This window comes from Cricetulus griseus, chromosome 3 (genome assembly GCF_003668045.3).
Source record: "Cricetulus griseus strain 17A/GY chromosome 3, alternate assembly CriGri-PICRH-1.0, whole genome shotgun sequence".
Lineage (NCBI taxonomy): Eukaryota > Metazoa > Chordata > Mammalia > Rodentia > Cricetidae > Cricetulus > Cricetulus griseus.
In genome coordinates this window covers 31866296-31893388 of record NC_048596.1, presented here as the reverse complement: position 1 = coordinate 31893388, position 27093 = coordinate 31866296, and the positions used below count along the sequence as shown (strand labels likewise).

At 39.2% G+C, this 27093-nt stretch overlaps 1 protein-coding gene across 3 annotated transcripts in view; it reads left to right on the top strand.

Moving 5' to 3' along the window:
- Positions 1-2571: 2571 nt before the first annotated feature.
- Ric1 (RIC1 homolog, RAB6A GEF complex partner 1) overlaps positions 2572-27093 on the top strand; it is a 95189-nt gene continuing 70667 nt past the window's right edge. Inside the window, exons 1-2 of one of the 3 annotated variants that reach the window (XM_027406429.2) lie at positions 2572-2908; positions 15845-15952. In XM_027406429.2, coding sequence (XP_027262230.1) covers positions 2765-2908; positions 15845-15952 — 252 coding nt within the window. In that variant the 5' untranslated portion in view covers positions 2572-2764. Of the gene's footprint in view, positions 2909-15844; positions 15953-27093 lie in introns of those variants that run through there. The other 2 variants (XM_027406428.1, XM_027406430.2) reach the window with 2 other exon arrangements.

The window sequence follows — 27093 nt, the reverse complement described above, 5'->3', positions numbered from 1 at the left end:
TATGCAAGCTAGAGCAAGAACAAACAGGCAAAGAGCAAGAATTGCCTTCTTCCATGTCCTTTTTATAGGCTGCCAGCTGAAGATGTAGCCTACATTAAGGGTAGTTCTCCCTACCCTGAAGATGCAGATTGGATGTGGATCTTCCTACTGCAATGATTTAATCAAGAAAAAAATCCCTCACATATGCACCCAGCCACTTAGGTTTTAGTTAATTCCAGATGTAGTCAAGCTGACAACCAAGAATAGTCATCACTATAGGCATCTATCATTCCTGCCTTACGGGATATATTTTAAGGCTAAAAGTCTGTATGCTTCCTTAGAAAATAATTATAGAAAAGAAACAATAGGGTCTGGGTGTCTGTCTCTTTCTCCATACACACAACATGCAATGGTCTTTATAGACACTGTTCCAAATTATCCTCCAACAGTTTATAAATGTACTTGTTTCCAAGCACCCTTATCAATAATATGGAATTTGTTAAATTTGATAGAATCAAGTATGTACCCACCAACTTTTATCAGTTTACTCCTGGCTCAGGGTAGTCCAGATTGTTTGACTAGAATGGTAATGGTAGGAGAAAGAATCAGGAACAGAAGACTTGAGCACTGGAATTCTTAGTATATTTTACAATGTTAAAATATGGTATCTGAAAGTTAATTCTGTCACAATGAGTAAAACTTAAGGAGTTTTAGAGTGAGATATTTTACCCTATCACTCCCAAGGGAGAAAGGCCTAAAGGGTCTCCTCCTCTTGCCTATGTTCAGGCCACTATCACAATTCACTTCAATCTGACCGAACCAGATCACTGGGTCTTTGGAAGGAAGAGCTGTCCATGTGACTTAGGCCACATCCACCACTTTGGTGCCATGTCCTCTTAAGAAAAGAATAGCAATGATACAGCAACATGATGATGGGCTTTGAAGCTGTTCTGTGAAATTAAATCAAATCACCCCTTAAATTATTTTATAAACCTTAGTCATCACAAAAGATCACAACAGGGGGCTCCAATACTGGAGCTGGCAAGTAAAGTCAAAACTAAGAAGTAACACCGGGGGATGGTGGCACACGCCTTTATCCCAGCACTCGGGAGGCAGAGGCAGGCAGATCTCTGTGAGTTCGAGGCCAGCCAGGACAGCCTCCAAAGCAGTACAGAGAAATTACTTAGAAATTTCTAAATTATCCATGATTGCTGGAGACAGCAACACGGGTGAGGCACATGAACACACTGTCTGAAGCAGAGGTAGAGCAAATATTCTGAATGGAATTGCCACACATTTTCTATCTGCCATGTGTTCTAAAAAGTTCTAGACAACCAAGTTCTACAATTTTATATTGGTAAGGCAGACCTCTCTGGACCTATTTGTCCAACGGTGTAACTTCGAAAGATCAAGATTTCACCCACACTTTCATCTGAAAAAATATTTTTTTAGGTTTGCTACGCTAAAGACATTCCAGGCATGCTGTGTTGTGGGTGGGACACACCAGGAAGGAAACCTTAGGGAGACTCTACCGGCACAAAAGGCTGGTGAGCAGCGGTCATGTCTTTGGTCAACTTCTATGAAAAGCAGCAAGTGTTAAAACAATTAGTGAAAGTTACATTGCTTGTTTTAAAATCCGGACTGTTACTTTGTTTTACTGTTTGCTACGTTTAAACCTTAGTTAACACTTGCTTGAGAAAAGTAACCTCAAAAGATGAAAGGTGAACACGAACAGACCCCTTCCCCCTAACTCTACTTCCTGCCTTTACCTTCATGCACTCAAGGGGTTACCGGGTCAATCTGCTAAAAGCTGTAGCTATTTTTAAGGCTTCAAAGGTCCCAAAGTTAAACACCCCCCAAAAGTTGAATACCCCGATACAGTTATCTCCAGTCTGGCCCAACTCAGAAAATAAGTCCAATTCTTTTCCTGAACACGATTTACTGGGGGTGCAAAAGACACCATCTGGGCTTTGTCTAGCACTCTAGCTGGTAGAGGGGCAGACGGATGCAAACTGGATTAGAACTATATACTGTTGCTAGATTTAGAAGCACTTTTTGGCTCCGCAGTTTGGCGGCTGAATAAAATGATCCTGCCTAGAATGCAAGCTCCGTAAGGGCAGGAACATCACCAGCTCTCTCGCTTCAAACCGCAGCACACAAAAGATCTCTGGGTACAGAACCCCCACCAGCCTTGGAACCGCAGAGACCCAGGGCCAAGCTCAGCCTGGATGTCACGTGACGCTCGCTCCTCCCGCCCCCCCCCCCCCCGCAAGCCCCGGAGCTCGTGCCAATCGAGGGGAAGTCCAAGTGGGCCTGGCCGCCCGGACTGTCACTGACTGGGCTCTGTCGCCTCTCGCCGGTCCCCAGCCCCACGCTCCGGGTCGTCAGCAAGACGCACCGAACAGCCGGCGTCCAGCCCGGCGACCTGCGTGCTGACGCGCGGCGGCCTGAGAGGACCGGGCGGAGCCTCGGGAGCCTGCCTGCGCCGTGCGGCGTGCTGACGCGAGCGGCGAGCGGCGAGCGGGCGGGCCGGCCTGGGCTCCTCCGCCGCGGGCCCACTGGCCTCCCGCCTCCCCCACCCTCGGCCCGTCAGCGCCCGAGACTGCGTCGCGCAGCATCGCGTCGGCCCGGCCCGCCCGGCCCCCGGGCAGATGCCCCGAGTTGCCGCTGTCGCCGCCGCCGACTCGGCCGGTGGCGGTGTGGGAGGTGGGCACCTGGCCCGGGGCCGCCGAGCGTGACAGACGCGGCCGGGGCCGCCGGGGGCTGTCGGGGCCGCGCGCGGACCATGTATTTCCTGAGCGGCTGGCCCAAGAGGCTGCTCTGCGCGCCGCGGAGCCCGGCCGAGGCGCCGCTCCACGTCCAGTCCGACCCTCGGAGAGCGTTCTTTGCCGTGCTGGCCCCGGCCCGCCTCAGCATCTGGTACAGCCGAGTGAGTAGGCGCCGCCGTCCCGTCCCGACTTCCCCCGAGCGGCCCCCGTCCCGTCCCGACTTCCCCCACAGAGGCCTGGATCTAATCCCGACTCTCCCCGAACGACCCCGGCCCCGGCCCGACCTCCTCCCGAACGACTCTGGCCCGGTCCCGACTCACTCCGAGCGACCCCGGCCCCGTCCCGACTTCCCCCGAGCGACCCCGGCCCCGTCCCGACTTCCCCCGAACGATCCCGGCCCCTTCCCGACTTCCTCCGAGCGACTCCGGCCCCGTCCCGACTTCCCCCGAACGACCCCGGCCCCGTCCCGACTTCCCCCGAGCGACCCCGGCCCGGTCCCGACTTCCCCCGAACGATCCCGGCCCCGTCCCGACTTCCCCCGAGCGACCCCGGCCCGGTCCCGACTTCCCCCGAACGATCTCGGCCCCGTCCCGACTTCCCTCGAGCGACCCCGGCCCAGTCCCGACTCCCGCCCCGAGCGTGTCTGGACTCCCGAGCGCCCAGGTCCCGGAGCGACTCCCCCTGCTCTCAGTCCCTCTCGCCCTCGGGTTGGCGCCTCGCGCGGGCTGAGTCTCCACAGCCCCGAGTCCCCGCGTGGCGCCCACAGCCGCGCGCCGGGCCGGCAGCTCCCTGGCTGAGTCCGGACTTGCCTGCCTCGCTGCCCAGCGCTCCGGCGGCTGCGGCGGCCCGGCTCCCCCTCGCTGTAAAGGTCGTTGTTTGGAGTTCCGGAAAGCCTGTTGGTCTTTTTACCCAGTGTCAGGCTGCTGTAACTGACTTCTAAAAACTTAGGAGTTGGTCGTTTCTAGAGGCCTGCTAACTTAGCTCCCTGTCTCCTGCAAACATCACGGACTCTTGTCTTTCTCTCCTATTCTTTGCTGCTCTTGGACTCCCGAGAACTGTTGGGGGGGATGGGGTTAAGAGTGGAGGAATTCACATCTGTCTGCGCCGCACCTGGAAATAATAAGGCTTGGAGAGAGAGCGTGGGGCAGAATTCTTTGCTTTGACTCCCGGCCTTTTCCTCCTTGTGTCTTGAGTTCCGAGTTGATAGGAGAAATAACTTGAAAAGGAGATGGTGAGTGGGATAGCCCCCGATCGGACATGACTGCTTGTTGGAGATCCGTCTGTAAAAAATTACAGAATTCTTAAGTTTAAAGTTGCCCCCTTCCCATTCAAAGAGACAGTACCAATCGATTTCAGAGTGGTGTTCTCATAGGAAGAGATCGAAGGTTGGTTGACCTTGTTCTTGCTATATCTATGAAAAACTGGTTTTGGTTTAGTTAAATCCTTTGGGTTTCTGCTTGTTATCATTGGAATGCTGATAATGCCCTTGATTGCCCTCACACAGCTGTGGTAAAACCAGTGCTAGGATTTAGGTAATTTTGGTTTCTCTTTTAACTATTACATAGTTAGGCTGTAGATCACACTATTTGTCACTAGGTTTTGGCTGACCTAATTTTCAGAAAGGTATCAGAACACAGCAGGCGACTAAATCATTACAGTATCAGCAATATGATACTCAGTTATGTGCTTATTTTGCTTTTTAAATATATGTGTTGTAGTTGGTACCTAATGGGATGCGTTGTCAGCATATGTGGCAGGTGAACAAATTTTAGTTAGGTGTAACTTTATGTGGAAAAGCATAATTAGAACTTGAGTTTTATGTTGTTTTCTAACTTTAGTAGTTTTATTTGAACGTAACACATTGTAAAACCTAACATTTTACATTTTTAACCTTTAAAGATAAAAATTAGAGTTATGTAAGTACCATGATAGAGCAGAAGTCTGCAAATTATCTTGTTCCCCCACACAAAAAAGAACATTAAAATGTGTCCCAGTGACATTTTTATATTTGTTTATTTATTTAATTTTTGGTTTTCAAGACAGGGTTTCTCTGTGGCTTTGGAGGCTGTCCTGGAACTAGCTCTGTAGACCAGGCTGGTCTCGAACTCACAGAGATCTGCCTATCTCTGCCTCCCGAATGCTAGGATTAAAGAGTGAGCCACCACTGCCTGACCCCAGAGACATTTTAGGCACATTTTGAATATTAATATAATCTGTTTGGATTCGGGGCTAGATTCAGTATTACGGCATTTAAATGTCTCTACTCCTTTCCTTCAACTCCCATTCTACACACAGCTGTGTTTCACAGAAGTACATTGGTTACTACTGATCTCTAGTGTGTAAAACTTAGAATTTTGCACAGATACAAAACAGTACATCACACACAGTGAAATAAATTTTCAAAAGTTAGATTTGGGAAAATATATGGGTTCAGAGGCATGGAGTGAGAGAGATTTCTGGACTACCTTAGGGAGGCTGCATGGCACTCAGGGTTTACATGGAACTGTGAGCATAAGCTTTAAGCTTTGTGACTTACAAAAATCAGGTTTAAATGTGACAATTCTGAGGTCTGTGATATATGGCCAGGTGAGTGGGAACAAGAGGCAGGCTTCACCTTCCAAGGCTTCTCCTCTTGGGATGTAAGTGTCTTCTTATCCTGTGAGGTGTTCATTTTAATTTTCTCATTCCTAAACATTGCAAAACAGTGTATGTTAAAATAAGCTTAGGTTACAAAATGGTAAAAGTATCTCTAGCTAAATGGAGGCTATCAGTTACACTCCTAGTTTGGAATGAATTGGTTTAAATTGTCTTCACTGAGCATATGAGTGACGGTATTGATTTTATTTATTTTTTTGGAAGGTTGTAATACATTTTGAAGGTCCACAGGGTTCTATAGAGTTGAAGTGTTCAAAAGCTACTTTAGAATATTTGGAGGCAGTGAGAGAGACTCAAAAGAGAAGAGAGAATAAATAGATTTTGCTTTTAGAAATTTTGTTTGGACTCAATAAAGTAAGCCTACATAGGGAAAATGCAGTTTTAAACGAGAAAACTAGCTTTATGGAAGAAGTGTGTGTTTAGTCAAAGTTGGTTGTCTGAATGTCCCAAAAAGTTGCTGTACATGGAATGTTGGTTAACTCTGAAACTATGGGAACATTAAACTAAATATCTAAAACTAAGTACATTTTATGGGTCTTCTAGTAAACTTTTGTGGCCCTCTTATATATCCCATTATTATGTACTAAGTTGCTATTTGGAAATTACAGTATTTTAGAGTTCTATCTGTTCAGACTAATTTTCTAACCAAATTTGAATAATACATGTTAGTGTTGCTTGGACTTGTCTATGAACAAATGTTTCTATACTCATTTGACTTCTTGACAAAGACTTTAAAATAGCACTTTTCATCAATAAATTGTGTTTATTACTTGGTTTTCATTGTGATGTATCAGTAGAGGTTTGCTTTTTTTAACATTGTGATTGCAATTCGGAATTCTAAAAACTAGTCCAGGGTCTGCATGGTTGGGGAGGGGAAGGGGGAGGGGAAGTGCTGCCAGCCCTGATGACCTGCATAACGAAAGGAGAGAACTGAGTCCTGCAGGTCATTCTTGCCTTCATGCTTGTGACATAGCACGTGCATTTCCACATCCACACAAACCCCCACTAAACAAATACCTTCTGAAATCTGTAATGGTATTTATTATCCACAGTTTTTGGAGCCCTAAATGCATGGCTTGGTGGCTCACTCCTGTAATCCTAGCACTTGAGATTTGATGAGGATGAGGCAGGAAAATTGCTATGAATTTGAGGCCAGCCTGTGCTACCTAGTAAGTTTTAGATCAGCCTGGACTAGAGTAAGACCTTGTCAAGGAAAGGGAGGGAGGGAAGGATTGGAAGGAAGGAGAAAGGGAAGAAAAAAGAAAGATTTCGTATATGTGTTAGGATGAGGTGGTAGAGGTAGTATCCATGGGATGATGTATTTCCAGCAGGAGTATTGTAGAAGAACTCAGCTTGGTTGATGGAGCTGCTCTATATAGTAAGATATGATTCATGATTGATGATTGTGTGAGATGAACTGCATTTTGTAGTGTAACAGGGGCTGTGGATATTCCTTTAATAGACTCCTTAGCTAAGTCTGTGGGTGTTAACCTTGAAATATTTAGGACACTTCCATTCTGAATTACATACATACTCATCTCAATTTGCAGGTCACTGATTTCAAATATTTAAATTGTTTTCAGAGAAGTGTTTTTGAATACTAATTGTAAAGGATAGCGTAAATAGGCAGAGCATGGAAGTGACGAAGAAGCTTATTATATATAGAAAACATTCTGCCCAATGCTATGTGTTAGTATGATGCATGAAAGCTGGCTTTTTGTTGTTTGTTTGTTTGTTTGACACTAGGTCTTACTGTATCACTGACTGACCTGGATCTCACCATCACACCCAGAGAATGAAAGTCTTTTGAGTTATCACTGTGGGTTGCAAATAAAAAGCTGAAATTGGCAATGCGCTAGCTACTGTTATATAAATAATGTATTGAGGAACTCTTAGCAAAAACTTACATTCCTGTTGATGTGAGCTAATAGTGAAAAGTCCTTGATAATTGCGCACATGGAAAACACAGTGAGATAGATGTCTCAAGAACCAAGCTGTATAATTAGCTACACATCCTCGGGAAAGCTGTTTAACCTCTATCTCCTTTTTCCTAATGTTCCCATTTCACTGTTTCAGCTCTATTACTGTCTCCAGAGACCTTCCTTTTAAATTTACATGTCTGAAAGTCTTCTAGAGTTCACTTTTTGTTAAAGAGTAAAGTTCAAACTCCTTAGTTTGATATCAGAAACACTCGTATCCTGGAATGCTCTATTGCCTCATCTCTGATTATTAGTATATTACCTATCCTTTAGCTTCTGTTGTAATCCTTCTTTCTCCATGAGTCATTGTTTACCTACCATAACTGGAAGTGTTCATTGCTGATGAACTACTGTTTTTGGTTTTTTCCTTCTAGCTTTATTGAACTATATATGACAAAATTGTAATACTTATGATGTATGGCAAAATGTTTTTATATATATATGTATATTGATAGATGTAATTGTAGATGGTAGTTTCTATCCTGCCTGGTTCCACAGCTATTCAGTCCCAAGTAAACAGAGGCTTATATTAATTATAAACTGTTTGGCCTCTTGCTCAGGCTTATTACTAACTAGCTCTTACAACTTAACCCATGATTCTTATCTATGTTTAGCCACATGGCTTGGTACCTTTTCTCAGAAAGGCATTTTCCTTCCTCTGTGTCTGGCTGGTGATTGTGTCTCTGCCTTTCCTCTTCCCAGAATTCTACTAATCTAACCAGATTGCCCCATCTGTACTTCCTGTCTGGCTACTGGCCAATCAGCATTTATTAAACCAATATGAATAACAAATCTTAACAATGTACAAGAGCATTGTCCTACAACATATAATCAAGCTAATAAGCATGTCCACACCTCACATAGTTCCTTTATGAAATTGCTTGAGATCTATTCTCAGGCTATAGAGATAGCTTAGTGGTTAAGTGTTTCGTGGGAATCAAGATTCACTAGACTCAGTACAGGTTAAGTGAAGTTTACTTGGGAGAATGCCCTTACGTAAGAAGCAGGTGGCTGCCACAAGTTCCAGATCAAAGGGTTCATCCAGGCTGCCCTCTGAGACCCGACAGGAGGCAAGAGAGAGCACTGGGGTCCGGGACCCCAGACCTAATCCTACCCACCATCACGTCCCTCCTCGCCTTTGACCATACCCGCTACAGGTGTGGGCTGGGTGGATATCTCACTATAGTTAAGAGCACTTACTGCTCTTGGAGAGGACCCAGGTTCAGTTCACATGCTGGCTGACAACTTGATGTAACTCTAATTTTGGAGAATCTGATGCCCTTTTCTGGCCTCTATGGTTACAGGGTGTATAAACATACATGCGGACAAACACTCATACACAAAATCTCTTGGCAGTTGTCCACTGATCTCCACTATTGTGTGATATTTTGATCAAATTCTTACAATAAAGTTTGCTTTGTGTCAGAGGGCAGAGCTAGACATTAGCTGACCAAAATTAACCATAGAGGTCTTGAAGGACTGAGGAGACAGGAAGTAGTAAGGGGGAGCTTAGAGAGGATCTCAGTCCTTTTGGATTGAGGAACAAAAGAGAGAGGAGGTCACTGGTGGCTTCTCCACTGATTTTCTGATCATTCAGGTTCTTACCCCCAAACCCGAGTCCCAATTTTTATTGATAAAGAATAATTATATAAGCACTTCACTCTACACACACATTGTGGCACATATATACCTTCTCATCACCACAACACACATATTGCACTATTATATTGCAATAATAAATGTAAAAATCTGTTCTGAGCAAATTTCAAGTATATAATATTATCATCTGAAGTTACCGGACTCTGAGTTAAATCACGAAAATTGACTAGTCTTATAACTGTGTATTTGAATTTGACCCAAATCACCCCGTCTCCTCCACCTCCAACTTCGGGCAATCTCTGTTCTACTCTTGGTTTCTGTGAAGTTAGGTTTTACATATAGAGTAGCTTATGTAGTATATGCTATTCTGTGGCTTATTTCATTAAAAGTTCATCCATGTTGCACTAAATGTCAGGATTTCCTTTTTAAAAAAAAATTGAATAGCCTATTGTATATATACCACATTTCCTTTATTAGTTCATCTGTTGACAATCACTTAGGTTGCTCTCACATTATGGTGATTTTGAATAATGCCGTAGTGATTATGGGCATGCAGATAACTTTTAAAATATTGATTTCAAATCCTTTTTTGTACATACTCGGAGTAATACCATTTTGGGGGATGGGGAGCACAAGTGCACACCCAGATAGACAGACAGACAGACAGACAGACAGACAGACAGATTACTAAACTATGTGGTTCTCTTAAAAATTTGTAAAGAGTGCTCCATACCATTTTCCATAATTGACATATCAATTACAGTCCTACCAACAGTTTCAAGAATATCCCTTTTATGTATCCTCTCCCACATTTTATCACTTGATTTCTTGATGAAAACCATCCTAATAAGTACAGAGCACTATCTTATGGATTTGATATGCATTTCCCTGCTAATTAGCAATACTGAGTAACTGCTGGCTTACTGGCTGTTTTTAATGTCTTTTGTGGGGGAAAAATGTCAGTTCAGGTCTGTTGCTGATTGAAATTGCTTTTCTTTTTGTTGTTAACTTTAAGAATTGCTTAAGTGTCTTGTATATGTGCTAGGTTTGTATTTTCTCCCTTTGCACTGATTTTCTTCATTGTATTGAGTGTTTCCCTTGCTGGTTGGGACTTTTTAGGTTCATGTAGTCCCACTGTTTATTGCTTTGTTTCTTTGATTTTGGTGCTATCCAGAACTCTTTACCAAGACCAGTATCAGGGAGCTTTTCCTCCATTTTCATCTGGAAATTGATTGTTTCTGACCCTGTGTTTAAGTCTCTAGTTTGCCCTGAGTTGGTCTTTGGTTATGGGTGTTTTATTCTTTTCCATTTGGATGTCTGGTTTTCCCAGCACCACTTGTTGAAAAGGCTGGTTTCCCTTTTGTTCAATCTTAGAGTCTTTGTCAAAGATTAGGTGACCATGTGTGGGGTTGGAGAGGCATAGGGAGGGGTAGGGTGCATGGTTTCTCCCTAGGGCGTCTCTTCTGTTCCATTGGTCTCTGTGCTTTGTTTTTATCCAAGTATCATGCTGTCTTGATTACTGTCTCTATATACTATATTTCAAAACCAGGTAGTATGAATGAAGTTTAGCTTTTGATTGCTTTGGCTATTTGGTCTCTTGAGTTCTGTATAAATTTTAAGATGTTTTATAAATTTCTATGAAAAATATTACTGGAACTTTGATAGGAATTGCATTGGTAGTATATACATTTAAACAGTATCAATTCACCATCCATGAACATGAGATATCATTCCATTTGTGTTATTTTCAGTGTCTTATGGTTTCCAGTGTCATATGGTTAAATTTATGTGCTATTTTATATTTAAATTCTGTTTATAAATAGGATTGCATTCTTACGTTCTTTTTTCAGTTTGTTTTTACTGTATAGAAATATAATGGGTTTTATGCATAGATTTTGTATCTTATACCATTACTGAATTTGTTTACTTATTTTAACTTTTTTGTATTTATGGAATCTTTTGGGTTTTCTGTATTCTGGAGAAAGGTGTATTTCTTCCTTGAACTTCTGCTTTGTATTCTAAGTTTTGCACTTACGCTTTGTTTTTAAAACTAAATTTAAAGCATATTAGCCCTGGTGCATTGCACACAGTACAGGCCTGTAACACTAACTGCTTAAGAGGTTAGGCATGACAAGTAACTCATGGCCCTTTTCAAGAAAAGCTACTTTCTCATTAAAAAAAATGTTTTTAGATTTGCTTATTGTATGTATGGGTGCTTTATCTGCATGTATACCTGCATGCCAGAAGAGAGCATCAGATGTTGTGAACTACCGTATGGTTGCTGGGAATTGAACTCAAGACCTCTGGAAGAGCAGCCAGTGATCTTAACTGCTGAGCCATCTCTCTAGTCCCTACTTTTTCATTTTTGAGACATTAGGCTGCTTTTCAGTACTTTGAAATATTATTTCTTAGATTTTTCTTGTTGTCTACAGGAGGGTTAGTCTAATTATATTCCTTTGCCATTACCTGAAGTCATTTCATGGAAAAGAATTCTTGAATATTTTTACTTTTCCATTTTTAATACTCTACTTTTAGACTATCATTATAATTTATTATTATTTGGTCAAAGTTTTATGAATCTATGTGACTGGAAAATATTTACAAACTACACTTTGGTATTTATAGTGTTGAGGCTGAAAAATCATTGTCACCTTTGAGATCCTCTGGTAATTACTCCTTTTTATATAGCCTTTTGTAAACATTACCTTTGTAAAAAGTTCCCTATGACCAGTGCATCAGTCATGCCATTTCTCTATAGTCTTGAGAATCATTTGAGCATTTTGAGCTTTGACTTGAAGTGTACTACTTACCCAAATTGAGTAAAATGTTCCATCAATGTCTGTCTTGGTTATGTTTCCCATTATTTTATTACTCAAAGCCTTCTTGCTACCAAACAGTGTTATGAATATGAAAATGTTTGAGAAGCTGAAGAGCTGCCCAGATAGAGTAATTATCACATTGTGTAGAATTTGGTTATGTGTTGCTCTGTCTTCCTGGATCCCTACTGACATACATTGCTTTTCCAGAGTAGGCTGTAAACTTTATAAAGTTAGAATTTCCATCTAGTATTATATCTTATTAACCTTTAATAGATATTGATTGAAATCTTTTGGTTCTATTTTTAAAATAAACTTATTTTTTTAAAGCAGATTTGGGTTCTTAATGAAATTGAGCAGCAAGAACAGAGAATTCTCACATATTGCCTGCTCTTCCTTCAGTAACTACCCCTCATATCAACATCTCTTACTTGAGTGGTGCGTTAGTTACAATCAGTGGTCCCCCACTGACCAGTGATCATTAGGGAATGTCCATATTTACCATAGTGTTCTCTCTTGACATCCTGTATTCTATGGGTTTTAAGAAATGTATAATATTACAGTATTGTTAGCCAACTTTTGTTACTACTCCAAGATATGAGATAATGAGCTTAAAAGAGGGAAAGGTTTGTTTTAAGTCATTGTTTAGGAGGTTTCAGTCCATGATCAAAAGGCTTGTTGCTTTTGGGTCTATGGAGAAATAGTATATGATGATGAGAATACATGACAGCCCAGAAGCAAAAGAAGGGGCAGAGAGGAGGGACCAGTGTTCCACTACCTTTTTCAGGGGTGTGTCCCCAGTGCCTAATTTCATTTTGTAAGGCCCTACTTTCTAAAGGTTCTCATACCTCCTAATAGCACCACACTCTTGGAACCAAGCCTAAAACACACGGGATCTTGGGTGTTATGATTCAGACTATAATATACAGAATATTGCTGCAGTAAGGAATTCTCAGTGGTCTTCCTACTCATTTCTGTCTCCCAGCCCTGGCAATCCCTACTAAAAACAAACAAAAGCAAAAAACCTTCTGTCTGTCCTTTTCCAAGCATCATGTAATGTGCATCTTTTTCAGTAATAATTCATGGAAGGCTCCGTATCTTTCCATGTCTTGGTGTCTGGATCTGCTGTAGTTGATCAGTTACTGAAGAAGGGATATCATAGTTACTTCCAAGTGTGGCAATATTTATGAAACGACTATAATGTTTGTGTTCTACTTTTGTTGTTGTTGCTATTTTAAACGGCCCTTTCTTACTATGTAGCCCAAGCTAGTCTCAATCTCACTAACCCTGGCTGGTCTTAAATTCATGATCCTTTTTTCTTAGCCTCCTAAATGCAGGGAGCCACCACACTCAGCTTTTTAAACTGTTGTGTGGATAGGTAATGAGTAAATACTATCTTATCGGGTTAGTGTGTTTGGTTTTGTAAGAAAGAGCCAGTTGTATAAAGTGAAGTTATTGTTTTGCATTTTCAACATCAAAAAAAATGTGAATTCCTATTGTTTTATGTCTTTGCTAGCACTTGGTATCAATCTTCTGAATTCTGACCATTTTAATTGGTACTTAACGGTACCTCATTGTTTAAATTTACTTTTCTCTAAAGACAGAGTATGTTGAAAGATTGTTTTCCATGTGTATTTGTTTCATGCTTGTTGAGGTCTTTGTCCATTGGATTATTTTGTTTTTTATTGAATTTTAAGTTTGTTATTTTTTATAAAAGTTCTTTATCGGGTATTTGCAAATACTTTCCCCACTCTGTGCCCTCTGTCCTCATTCTCTTGATAGTGTTTCTCATAGATCATTTTCTAATTTTAATGAAGTTCATCTTATGAATCTTTTGCTTTAGATATTGCACCCTTGGTGGAGGTCATTGCCTTATCTGAGGTCATCTAGATTTTTTCACTGTTATATTCTAGTAGTTTTATACTTTACACAGGATTTTTTATTTATTTTGAATCTTGAAAATTATGTAAGGTATGCATCATGACAAATTTTTGAAAATCAATTTCCATTTATTCTAGCACTATATTGCTTTTGCTCCTTTGTCAAAGATCAGTTGACTGTGTGAGTCTTTCTAGGTTCTCGTTTCTTTGATCTTTTTTTTTTAATCTTTCATCATGCTTAATATAGCTTTATAATGATAAGTCTTGAAAGCAGTGTTAGCACTCCAACACTCTTCATCACTCTGTCTTGAAACTCATCTAAAGTTGAGTTGATTTACTGATATTTGTGGTAGTTTGACTGTAATTGGCCCCCATAATCTCATAGGGAGTGGCACTATTAGGAGATGTGGCTTTGTTGGACTGTGTATGAACTTGTTGGAGGAAGTATGTCACTGTGGAGGTCGGTCTCTTGAGGTTTCCTATGCTCAGAATACTGCTAAGTATCTCAGTCGGCATCTTGTTGCCTGCATGATGTAGTACTCTCAGCCACCACCAGGTGTGCCTGCATGTCATGTTCTCTATCTTGGTGATATAATAATGGACTAAACCTCTGAAACTGTAAGCCAACCACCCAATTAAATGTTTTCTCTATAAGAATTGCTGTGGTCATGGTGTCTCTTAACAGCAATAGAAACTCTAACGAAGAAAACAGCTGGGATTTTGGCTAGGACTGCATTGAATATGTAGAGTTGCTATCTCAACAGTATTGACCCTTCCTAACCATTAATATAGAATAGCTTCATCTATTCTTGGATATCTTTCATTAGTATTTTGTGTAATATTTCTTATATACATAATTCTATTAGATTTATGACACTAAATGTTTCATGTGGGGTAACAGTATAAATTTAAACATGCTTTTTATTATAAATCATACTTTTTATTACTGGGATCTATGAAACTGATCAACTTTTGTGTATTAATTTTGTGTCTTGAAGCCTTGCTTATTTATTTCAGAATGTGCTGTTGATTCTTTCAAATTCTATATATGTCACTGTTATCTGTGCATATAATTTAATATCTTCCTTCCTGAAATGTATTACCTTTTATTTTCTTTTTTTGTCTTGTGGAATTCTGTAGTCATACTTCCTTTGTACTGACAGCTCCCAAAGACAAGGACACTTACTAAGTTTGACAGCTTGGCCTTAGCTTAGGCTCGTTCCCAACTAGCTCTTAAATCTTAAGTTGACCTGTGTATTTTAATCTGTCTTCTATCATGTGACTTGTTACTTCTCCTCCATACTGTATGCCCAAATCTATGTCTTGGTGGTGAATCACACCTCTGTTCTACCCAGAGTTCCTATCTCTGTCCGGAAGTTCCACTCATCTTCTACTACCTAGCTATTGGACATTTGTTAGGAATTGTGCTACTATGTTGGATAGTAATGAATGTCTCCTTGCCTTGTTCCTCAGGTAAGAAAGCTTGGAGTTTCTCATTAGTAAGTGTAATGATAGGTGTAGGATTTTTGTAGTTGTTCATTAGCAAGCTGGAGTTCTCTGAATAGATGTTATAACGTATTAAGATGCTTTTTTTTTTCCTGGCCTTTATTGATAACCATTTTTCCTCCTTTTTAGCTTATTTAGTTGGCTTTTGAATGTTGAGCCAGCCTTGCATGCCTGGAATGATTTTTTGTTGGATTTAATTTGCTAATATCTTGAGAGTTTTTGCATACAAGTTCAATGAGAGATTTTAGTCTGTTGGTTTTGATTTTCATGTGGTTTTGTCTGCAATATAGTGCTATAATAAACAATGAATTTAAAAGGACCACCTATCAATTGTGTCTTAGGGAAGGTTGTAGAGAACTGATACAATTTATTTAAATATTTGGCTTAATTCACCTATGAATATATATGGGCATGGTTATATTTTGTGAAGTTATTAATTATTGACTCAGTTTAACTTATTCAGTAGATGTATGTATGAATCACAAATTGTTTTTCTTTTTTCATAATTGCATGGAATGCTGAAGGTGGATGATTTTAGATTATGCTACAGTTTAAAAATATTTCCAATGTATTCTATAAGTAATGTTTAAATTTTGTTTGTATCTGTTTTTTTGTGTGTGTGTGTTATACAACTAAAATAAAATAAACCTGTTTTCTTCCAGCCTACTGTGTTAATCGTAACGTACAAAGAACCAGCTAAATCATCTACTCAGTTTGGATCTTACAAACAAGCTGAATGGAGGCCAGATAGTACCATGATAGCAGTGTCAGTAAGTAGATCTTTCAAACTTAATATTATTTACCTAAGAAGTCATAAAGTTGCATTTAAATGAGATTTTCTAATATTTTATTTAGTCTTTCACGAGAGAGAGAGAGAGAGAGAGAGAGAGAGAGAGAGAGTATCTCATGTGTCCACTGTATCTTCTTTGTTGACTTTACTACATCCTGCCATTCCTGAACAATACTTGTGTCCCTTTCTTTGTAATTTTCTGAGCCACACCTTCTCCAGCCTACTGATAATATATGTTAGAGAAATAAGAAAATAAGTTTAAGGAACTTAGATTATATTTACTGTACTCTCTTCTCTGTACTCTGTTTACTCTCTGGAGAGCAAACTGGAGTCTTGTGTGTGCTAGGCAAGTGTTCATCCACTGAATGATATCACTGTCATCTTACTGTTCTCTTAGCTAGTACATTAGCTCACCTGCCTGTTTCCACTCTTCCTAGTCTGTGGTATTTCAAGTTGACTAGGCTGCTAATCTGAAAATGTTCCAGATAGCCAAAAGTACCAGTACTTCTTGTAGCAGAACTAGTAGACTTCCCAACCACATAACAAATTCTGCTTGTTATATATAGTCCATAAACTACACATCGATTTTGTAGATTTAAATGATCAGTGCAAATAATAAAATGCTCACATATTATGTCTTGTCTGGACTCCTTGAAGCTGCAACAGCATAGTAGTGCTGACAACAACTGTATGTGATGTTCTCAATGCTTTCTCCTTTGTTCAGAATACTATAAATTATTATAAGTTATGACTACATGTGGAGACATTTTATGTTTATTACTAGTGCACACTTACATCAAAAGAGCGTTAAGTGCGGGCCAGTGGCCCACGCCTTTACTCCATTACTTGGAAGGCAGAGGCAGATGGATCTCTGTGAGTTCAAAGTCAGCATGGCCTACAGAGCAAGTTCCAGGATAGCCAGAGCTGTTACACAGAGAAACCCTGTCTCAAAACCAAACAAACAAAAAGAACAGATGAGAAAATTGTCATGCTTTTAAAGCATTCAAGTCTGGATTTTTTTTTTATTGTTGAATTAAGAGGCAAATGTGCATTATGTAGTAAGTTCCTAAAGAAAGTGTCATTACTCATCATTTTAGTTCTAATTCGTTGGAAGTAATAGAAAAATAGAAAATTTAAAATACTGTTTATTGTATCAGAATTTGAAAATGTATGTGGAGTAAAATCGCTCAGTTCTTTAAAAAAATTTAGTTTTATTCATTTATATATATGGTATTTTGTCTGTGTGCCATGTATGTGCCTGGTGCCTGTGAAGGCCAGAAATAGACATTGGATCCTCCAGAACTAGAGTTATAAATAGTTGCGAGCCATGATGTCATGCTGGGAATGAAACTTGGCTCCCTGAAAGAGCAACAAGTGCCCTTAACAGCTGAGCCATCTCTCCAGCCCTGATTGCTCCATTCTTGGTGAATTATCACATTAGTACTGCTCTGTTGTAGTTTATTTGCAGGGCCAGTGCTGAGTGTGAAAGGGCTAAGAATTATTCTGTCTGCATAGCCTGTATAGAATAACTCCAGATATATAAAATACTCAAAGAAATTGAGAAAACTGATTCAGTCCAAACTCAGTATTAATTGAAAGCAAAAATAACACACAAAACAAGAAAAGACATAGTTGGACAAATTCCAAAGCTTATGAACAATAGACTTTTAAAGCCTGTGATTGTCTTAAGTTTTCATCAGAGGTAAAGGCAGAATGTCTTGACTTGTGTCGCCTGACAAGTGTTTGTGACCTAATGTGGGTAAGGATTTGGCGGAAACTGTTTTAGCTTTTGGTTTAAATTGACATTTTTCTGAATTTAAAGAGTCACTTTCTGCTACTTATTAGGCAGTGAACAGCTTTGGAAAACAGTTGTTGGTGTGTGCTGGGTTAAAACTAAGGCAACGCACATGCTTTACCTGTTTCTTCCCTTGTGTGATAGGGTCTCTGTTGCTGTGATAAAACACCAGGACCGAAAGCAAATTGGAGAGGAAGGGTTTGTTTCAGATACTGCTCTCAGGTCACTCTCCATCACTGAGGGAAGTCAGGGCAGGAACCTGGAGTCAAACTGAAACAGCAGCCATGGTAGAGTATAGCTTGCTGTTCCTTATGGCTTGCTCCTCCTGCTTCCTTATAGCAAGCACAATCACCAGCCCTAGGGTGGCACTGCCTGCAGTGGGCCTTCCCATTCAATCACTAATTAGGAAAATGTGCTGTGGACTTGCCTACAGCCTAGTCTTAGGGGAGGCATCTTTTCAGTTGATAGTCCCTCTTTCCAGGTGACTAGGCTTGTGTCAAGTTGATGTGAAACTAGCCAGGATACCATATAAACCAGGGTCATGCACCCCCCCCCCTTTCTGTGCTTCCTGACAGACTCTGAGACATCCTTTGGTGTGGCATATTTGTATACCTTCCTCCACAAACTGTAAATGACAAATTCTCTGTTCTGTGGCAGTTGTCTCCTGACCTGTTGACCTTACCACACCTGAATAATAACAGGTCTGTGATTTCTTTTAGATCACTGAACATATGTAAGCCTGTTGATTTTTTGATTAAGAATTTGAACATTTGGACTTACTCAGTGATAATTTTTGACATATCCTTTATTTTCTGTGGCTGTGCATCAGGGTTTTAAATTTTAGTGACTGTTGTATTGTGGTAACTCTGTTTTTCTTTTGGGGGGCGGTGGTTTGTTTGTTTTTTTTTTTTTTTCCAAGACAGGGTTTCCCTGTTCTGAAACTTGATCTGTAGACCAGGCTGTCCTTGAACTCACAAAGAGATCCTCCTGCCTCTGCCTCCTGAGTGCTAGGATTAAAGGTGTGTGACACCACCACCTAGCATATTGTAGTAACCCTTAAAAACAAATTCTTCCAGCTTTCAGAGGTTGGGTTTCCTTTTTATTTGCTAAATTTTCCTCCAGCTATTCATGTGAAATATTTCTTCTTCTATCTGCATTCACTGTAGTTTCTTTTCTCTTGGCAGCCAGTTACCTAAACTTTAAGTCTTACAAGGAGAGGTACAAGGGAATAGGTTCAGTCTCCAAAAATAACCCTCTTGACCCAGAAACTACTTCAGTTCTTTAGGATGCTCTCTCTCCTCCTTGGTGAGCAGAAGTGACAGTCAACACCTACAATCCAGTGATGGGGACAAATATTATCCACCTTACTCCAGTCAGACACACTTGACAGAGTTGGCCAAATATGGATCACTAAATTGATAAAATTGACTAGCTCCATCAAGCCCTTTCCTGGTTATTACAAATATTCCTCTTAGATTGAGAGTTTGATATCATTGAGCTCAATGTTGTTGTCAGAAGAAACCAAACTGAAGCCATTTTGAATAAAACATTCATTTTGAAAAAGGGTCAAATAAAGTTAAAGTTCCCAAGACCTCCCCAGACCTTCCTGGGTTACTGACATGGGATTAGCACAGTGAGACATAAACAGTGGGTAAGCTGCCCCACCACACTTGAGTAAGTTAACCAATGAAAACATGATAAGTGTGGTACATAGGAAAATGTTCCTAGGAAAGTCCTTAATCCCTGAATCCTGATTGGTGAAAAGTGTAACTAACTTGGCATAGATGTTTGTGGTTTTCTGGCTTAAAAGCACTGTAACAGTCTGCTTGGGTCACACAGTTCAGCTCCTGAGTCTGTTCTGTGGCCTGATTGATCAGTAGCGGCTTGATTAGAACAAATTTGTTCCCTGTGCATTTACTTGGTGTGTGAGTTATGTTGGCTCCAAGCAGACCCCATAGTATTGTCAAGTTCAGTTGTTTTGATAGGTAAATGGATTTTCAGAGTTTCCTGTGCAATCTTTCATAATGTAACCCTCTAGGACAGTTGTTCTCAACCTTCCTAATGTGTTGACTCTTTAACACAGTTCTTCATGTTGTAGTGACCCCCAACCATAAAATTATTTCATTGCTATTTCATAACTGTAATTTTGCTACTGTTATGAATCACAGGATATCTGATATGCAAACTCTAAAGGGGTTTCAACACTGGTTGAGAACCATTGCTCTATCTAATCTTACGAAGTTTTGAAATTTATGAATAGAATGAGGAAATTTCAGGAGTAAAATGTTCTGTAGAGTACATATTAGGTAGATTATGTACAGTTACTGACAAAGAAATGGTGGTGTCAATTTTATAAATGCATGGGAATGTTTTCCCTAAAGTGGGTTCATGGAAATTTAACCCCAGTGTTTAGTTGGATTTCATTTATTTTTCCTTCTTTACTTTTTTGAACAACTAGGAGACTTACTTTGATTTAAAAATTCAAATTTGTGTGTTCAGTAGCAGTTGTGACTTATTTTACAAATAAAAACTTGCCTGTTGAGTTTCTTTCTGGAACAGGGGCACCAAAGCTAAAGTACCCTGAGGTGCTAGCTGTGTTTGCTGGTGGCTCTATGCCCCATTAGCTGGGAGGTTTGTAGTAATATGTATGGAACAGAAAATAGAGAAATTACATACTTTAATTGAAATAAATCAGAATCAACTTTTACCTACTTAGTTTATCTCTGGGCTTTAAAGTTATATTAGCTTGTAAGCTGGATTAAACAAGTATGACATTGAATTAAAGTAGTAACAATGTCAAAACATTGATCTGTTAAAAATTTGTAAGTAGATGACCAAAGGTCACACACATCCTAAGATAAGTATTTTATATAGGGAAACTTATTTAGATTACATTGAAGTATTAGTATTAAATTATTTAACTTATACAAGTTTTGTGGACATAGGAGAAATCACCATAGATTCATTCTCTTGTTCAACATTTATGGAGTCCCCATATTATTCCAGGTAGAAGGAAGATATAACATGTGGAAAAATTACCTTGAACCATTGAGTGGGGTTTCTTCCCCCTCCTCTTCTTCCTTCTTGAGATACTCTCATACATACTCTTGTTGCCCAGAATGGCCTCAAACTATATAGCTGAGGTTGGCCTGGATAAACTCCTCATCCTTCTATTCTAGTTTCCAATTTGTGGGGTTACAAGAGCATCTCACTATGCCCAGCTTTTTGTTGTTGTTAGTTTTGTTTGCTTATTTTTTACTTCTATTCTCTTTGGTGATGTCTTTATTTTGTTTTTCTTTTTTTTTATTTTTTGAAAGGTATTTTTGCTAGATATAGTAACTCAGGTTTGTTACTAGGCCCCTGTTAACTTGTTAAGCAGTTTAAAAAAAAAAAAAAAAACGTAAATAGGAAGACACAAGAATAAATTTATGTCAGACCTAGTGGTTTAGGTCTTTAATCCCAAGTACTTGGGAGGCCTGAGGAAGGAAGATTATAAATTAAAGGCCTGACCAAGTTACATAGCAATTTCAAGGCCAGCCTGGGCAATTTAGTGATACCTTGTCTCAAAAGTAGAAGAATCCTGGAGACATATTAGTAGTTCAGCAGTGCAGGGCACAGTCGTAGGTTTGAACACCCAAGCATTGCAAAGAAGTGGAATTAATTTACTTAACTCTGTAATATGTATCCCATTCTGCTTAGTTAAAGATGTTCATTTCAGCAGAGTGTTTTCAAGGGTATCTAATCAGCATTGAAGATTACTTAAGTTAAAGATTAAGCTGAGTGGTAGTGACAACCAAGTGGATCCTGAAGTTTGAGACCAGCCTGGTCTACAGATCGAGTTCCAGGATAGCCAGAGCTACCCAGAGAAACCTGTCTCAAAAAACAGAAAACAAACAAAAAGATTAGGAGTTCATTGTCTTCACTTGTTTCTATGGAGTAATTAGTGACTAGGCGTTTTACTGATCCTTTGAAAGTAATGTAAGTAACTTCCCTGTTCTTCCTATACCCCAGATTTTCTCTGTGTCTTGGGACTTTATAATTTAGCTATGATGTGATGAGAGTAGTTTTTGTTGTGCTCATACTAGTTGGTGTTCTGTATACTTGTTGAATCTGTGGGTTGGGATCCTCAACTTGAAAATGGTCAGGTGTTAACTTCTATACTGACTTTGCTTTGTCCCTGACTTTGCTTTGTCCCTTTCCACCTTTTTATAGCTTTACTTTTTTGCTATTTCGTTTTTTTTTAAAATTCATATATAAATTACAGTATTTCCCCCTTCCCCTTTCCTCCTTCCAACCCCTTCCACACCCTCACCACGCTTTACTCCCTCTCGAAATTTATGACCTTTTACCTTTAAGTATTATTATTATGTACATGTCCATAAATACATAAATATGTTCTGTGATAGTAATTGACTGGATGTGTGTCTGTGTATGTGTTTAACATCTCATGGTTTCTGTTGGTCTACTTTTCCCATTTTTTTCTGTTTTATAGTGTTTATTCTCATTGGATACATTGCTCAGTTATGAAACCTGTCCAGTCTGCAGTGTGCAATACTGTCTTCATTCAGATATTAAGTTGGAGTTGTGTGTATTTTAACTTTATGATGTGGAGGAGGGGCAGGTTTCAGGATAGGCTTTCTCTGTAACTGCTCTGGCTGTGGCTGTCCTGGAACTCACTTTGTAGACCAGGTTGGCCACAAACTCAACAGAGATCCACCTGCATCTGTCTCTTGAGTGCTAGGATCAAAGACATGCACCACACCACCACTGCCCGGCTTAACTTTATAATTTATATCTATCTAAAATATTTTATATAACATTTAAATTTCCAGTGAAAATTTTATTCTCTTGTCTGTGGTTCTTTCCTTTTACCCTGAAGTTCTTGTCTAATGCTAGTATCCTGGTTCTTTGCTTTTGTTTGTAAAAGTCTGTGATCTTGCATTTTAATGTCTGAGAGTTTGTATTTTATTATGGACACTGCAAATGAACTATAGAGAATTGCAGTAGTTATCTTCAGACTGAGAAAGATAAAGTCAATTGTTTCCTCTCATTTTCGGAACCTAGATTTAAACTTGTATGTGTGTGAAAGGGACCTGTGATGGAAGGATCTTGTGGTAGTAGGGAAGGACAGAAGACAAGATAACGGAACCTATGGGACTCCAAAGTAGAAGAGGAGTCTTTGGGTAGTCAGGGGTCTTCAGGAGGGGCCAGTGAAAGTGGAAAGGGGCATTGGGAAATTAGGACAAGTAAGAACACTGTGTATATGAAGGTACTATAAGGAGACCTATTGCTTTGTTTGCTAACTTTAAGAAAAATAAAGAGCCTGTTTTTATTTTTAAATGTGGGTTCATGCTTGCTACCACACACAAAGAGGTCAAAGGACAACTTGTGCATCTTGGGGGATGGATTGTAGTTGTCAAGGTTGACAGCAAGCATCTTTATCCACTTGTATCAATCTTTCTGGTTCCTTGAGTAGTTTTCAGAACTCCAAATTAGAATCACAATCAGCAAAGAACCACATCATAGAGTCACTGCCAAACCAGATGACCTGAGTTTGACCCTAATACCCACATGGTATTAAGTAGAAGGAGAGAACCAACTTCTACAGGTTGTCTTTTGACTTCTAGATATGGGTTGTGATACTTGTGTACACACACATATACACCAATCCATACAAAAACACATGAGCAAAATAAAGTAACAAAAAAATTAATTCAAGTAAAGGAAATAAAGGTGCAATGAAATTTAATAGAAATGTTAGCATCATTTGTATTAGGCCACATGAAATCTCAAACTTGAATTATTCCTGTTCTGTCCTTTTTTTTTCCCATTGCATTGTGAATAATTTTTATTGCTGTGATTTTTATGGTAAAATTTAATTTCTTCAGAGTCTAAACTATTGATGATGTGTTGTGCATTTTTAATGAGTCTAAACTATTGATCATGTGTTTGTTGTGCATTTTTAATCTCACATGTTTTGGTTTTTATCCCCAGAGTTATATTTTGGTATTTTTTATTTGTCTAACCTTTTGAAGATAAACAGCAAAGTAACTGGGGGCAGGAGAGATGGCTTGGTGGTTAAGAGAACCTGTTATTCTTATAGAGGACCCGGGTTCAGTTCCCAGCACCTGTTTGGTGGCTCACAGCCACCTGTAAACAGCTTTAGTTCCAGGGCATCTTATGCCTTCTCCTGACCTCTGTGGATGCCAGGCACACATGTGATACACATATATACAGACAGGCAAAACACTTATAAAATAAAATCCTTAAAAAATGCTAAAAAGAATATTGTTACTGTTCAAATGGCTTTTTGTATTTATTTCAGTTACTTGTATTCTGGATTATTTTGTTTGGTTAATTTTCTTCCTAGTTCTATTTGATAGTGTCCTGTATCTCTCTACATGTAGTAATCATTTTATTGGGCGTAGATGATGCTAAGTGATGTCATTTAACTTGGTTGGATGCTGGAACTTTTGCAGTCCTGTAAGTCTTTCTGGGATGTAGTTAGTTATTTGGAAGAGTTTGATCTGCCTTGGTTTATGCCTGCTGTGTAAGTGGAATAGGGTTCACCTTTTTCCCACCTTCCAAGGAAGACAGTCCTTAATGTGGTTTTGAAAGTCATTGTTTCATATATAAAATGTATATTGTAAGTATTTTTAAAATTGTGTCAGATTGAAGTGTAAATCTACTTCAATTTTAATCCAGTTTTGTTAGAAGCTGAAATCTCGCTCCCCTCCTCCTGTTTTTTGGTTTTGTTTTGATTTTTGAACAGAAATTAGATCCATAGTATAAACAAATGTGATAGTGATAGGAACATAATTTTTTAAAATTTATTTGTGAATGGGAATGTGCATGTCCATAGCATGAATAGAGGTCAGAGACAGGAGTCTGCTCTCCTTCTACTATGATGGTCCCAGGGATCAAATTCAGATTGTTATATTTGGCAACAAGTACCTTTACCCACTGTGCCATCTTGCTGCTTAGGATTCATTCATTCATTGAGGGAGGTTCTCAGAACCTTTTGTGTAGATCAGGCTGGTTCAACCTACACAGAGATCTGCTTGTTTCTGTCTTCACAGTGCTGAGATTAAAGCTGTATGTCACCATGCCTAGCTAGGAAAAAAAACTGATGAATGTTGTTCAAATCAAAAGATACTTACCACCTTTATTTCAGTATGTTTATCTTACCATTTTCCATTTATGTATATTCTTGTCTGTGTGCCCAGTAGTTATATTATTATCTTGGGAGAACAGTATAACTTTATATTTATATTTCTTCTTATTTTATTTCTTCTTATTTTTATAAGAAGTGATTTATATTTCTTCTTATTTTAAACATGTATAATAAAGAATATGAAAATTAAAGTGCAATTTATAGATCAATGTGAGGAATTTGGATCTTGCAGTTTGCTATTTGATTGTTATTTCAAGAGAAATTAGTTTAGTGAATTTTGGATGGTTATTGTATGTTATCAGAGGGAATTAAGATTGCTGCCTGAAAAGATTAAGCAATAATTATGTGCTTTCTTTATATTATTTGGGCATCATGGAGAGAAAGGCCGTTATAATGGTGCACAGTAATAGATTTGGTGATTACTATAGGGACATCATTTGTTACCATGACTTTAAAAATTGTTCTAAGGCAGAACTGTTTATGAAATCTCAGTCGTAGATGTCACTGAGATTTAGACATTTGTATGGTGTTTGTCTCCACCAAATGTTTCAGAGAAGTCTGAAATATTTATTTTAAATGATTGATACCAAATATCAAATAGTAAATCAAGGTTTTATTTGTGTTTTCACTATTGCATTAAATGAAATGCTATACAATGTGGTTTTATTCTCACTGACTTTATAGTTCTGTATACTTTATTACTTTGCAATGTATGTTTTTAGCATTTGATCATCTGACCTTTGAATGACTGGTCCTCCAGACAGCATTTGTAAGTTAATGTTACTGTCTTAAGAACTGACCATTCTGTATTGCCGTTCCCGCCCTTATGAGGTGGCAGTAAAGTCTACAACACTCATCATTCATGTTGTAGGATATGTTTGTGACTTTTGCTATGCTTTGATTTGAAGCTATTTTCCTTTTGTTTTTCTTTTGTAAGAATGTAAAATTACCATGAAGATTTTGAAAGATAATCTTTTCTGAACAATCTTTACCTTCTTGTAGCACAAATAATAAAAACCCAGAGACAGATATTGGGGTTCAAGTTGAAGATCAGAAAAGCAAAGCAGCCAAGCCAATAAAGAGTTCTTACCACTACCAAGGTTAAGACCAAAGAGGGGTGACCCTGTCCTCAGAGTAACGGCAATGCTCTCCACCAAAACCTCAGACTGCCCTGAGACTGCACTGAGCTCCTGCCTTTATTCTCTCTGGTACTGGGACTAACAGAATAAGCTCTATTTCTCTTTTAGACTGATCCACTCTCATGTAGCACAGGGTAGCCTTGATCTCACAGAGATCCATCTGCCTCTGTCTCCAAAATGCTGAAATTAAAAGTGTGGCCACCACTGCCTGTCCTCTATGGCTAGCTATTGGTTTTGTGTGTGTGGCTTACTAGTGGCTTACCTCTTAACTAGGTGTGTGGTTAACTAATGGCTTAGCTCTGCATTCAGATCTTTAGGCAAGCTCTGTTTATTAGATTACAAACAAAATATCACCACATTTCCCTTTTTTGTCTAATATAAGAAAGAATGTTATAACTAACATAAGAAAAACTATATCTAATAAGTATAATAACTATATACAATATATACAGGCAATAGGTATATCAATAATGTCTAGTCCATTTACATTTGACAAATTCAGAGAACATACCCCATTATCTATCCTATCTTGGTGAGTCCAAAGTCTTGTACCTAATTTATTTTGTATCATAACTTGCGTTACCATCCAAAACTATCCTTTGATATCTCTCAATTTTACACACTTTACACCTCTTTAGTGAGTTTCTTTTCTGCATCTGGTAACTAAGAAAAACTATATAGCTATCTAGTCTTCGACTCTCTCAGAGACCCAAGAAGGAAACAGTATTAACTGAGTAAACAGGAAGTGCAAGCAAGCGACTTCCAAAAACTGTGAGAAATGACAAAAGCAGCTGGCTGCCTGGACAGCCACCAAGGTTCCTCTGCAACATTGGGGCATCCATTTTCAGCCTAAAGACCTAGAATATTGGACAGACTTTTCTATGAAGCAAGGTTTGTCAGTCACTGTCTTTTGTGTCCTGCTTGTCCAATTTGAACAGCTTAGTGTCAGCAGTCAAGGTAAGGGCACTTCTTGCTCAGTGGCTTACTTTTGCCACAAAGAATGTAAGCTCCAT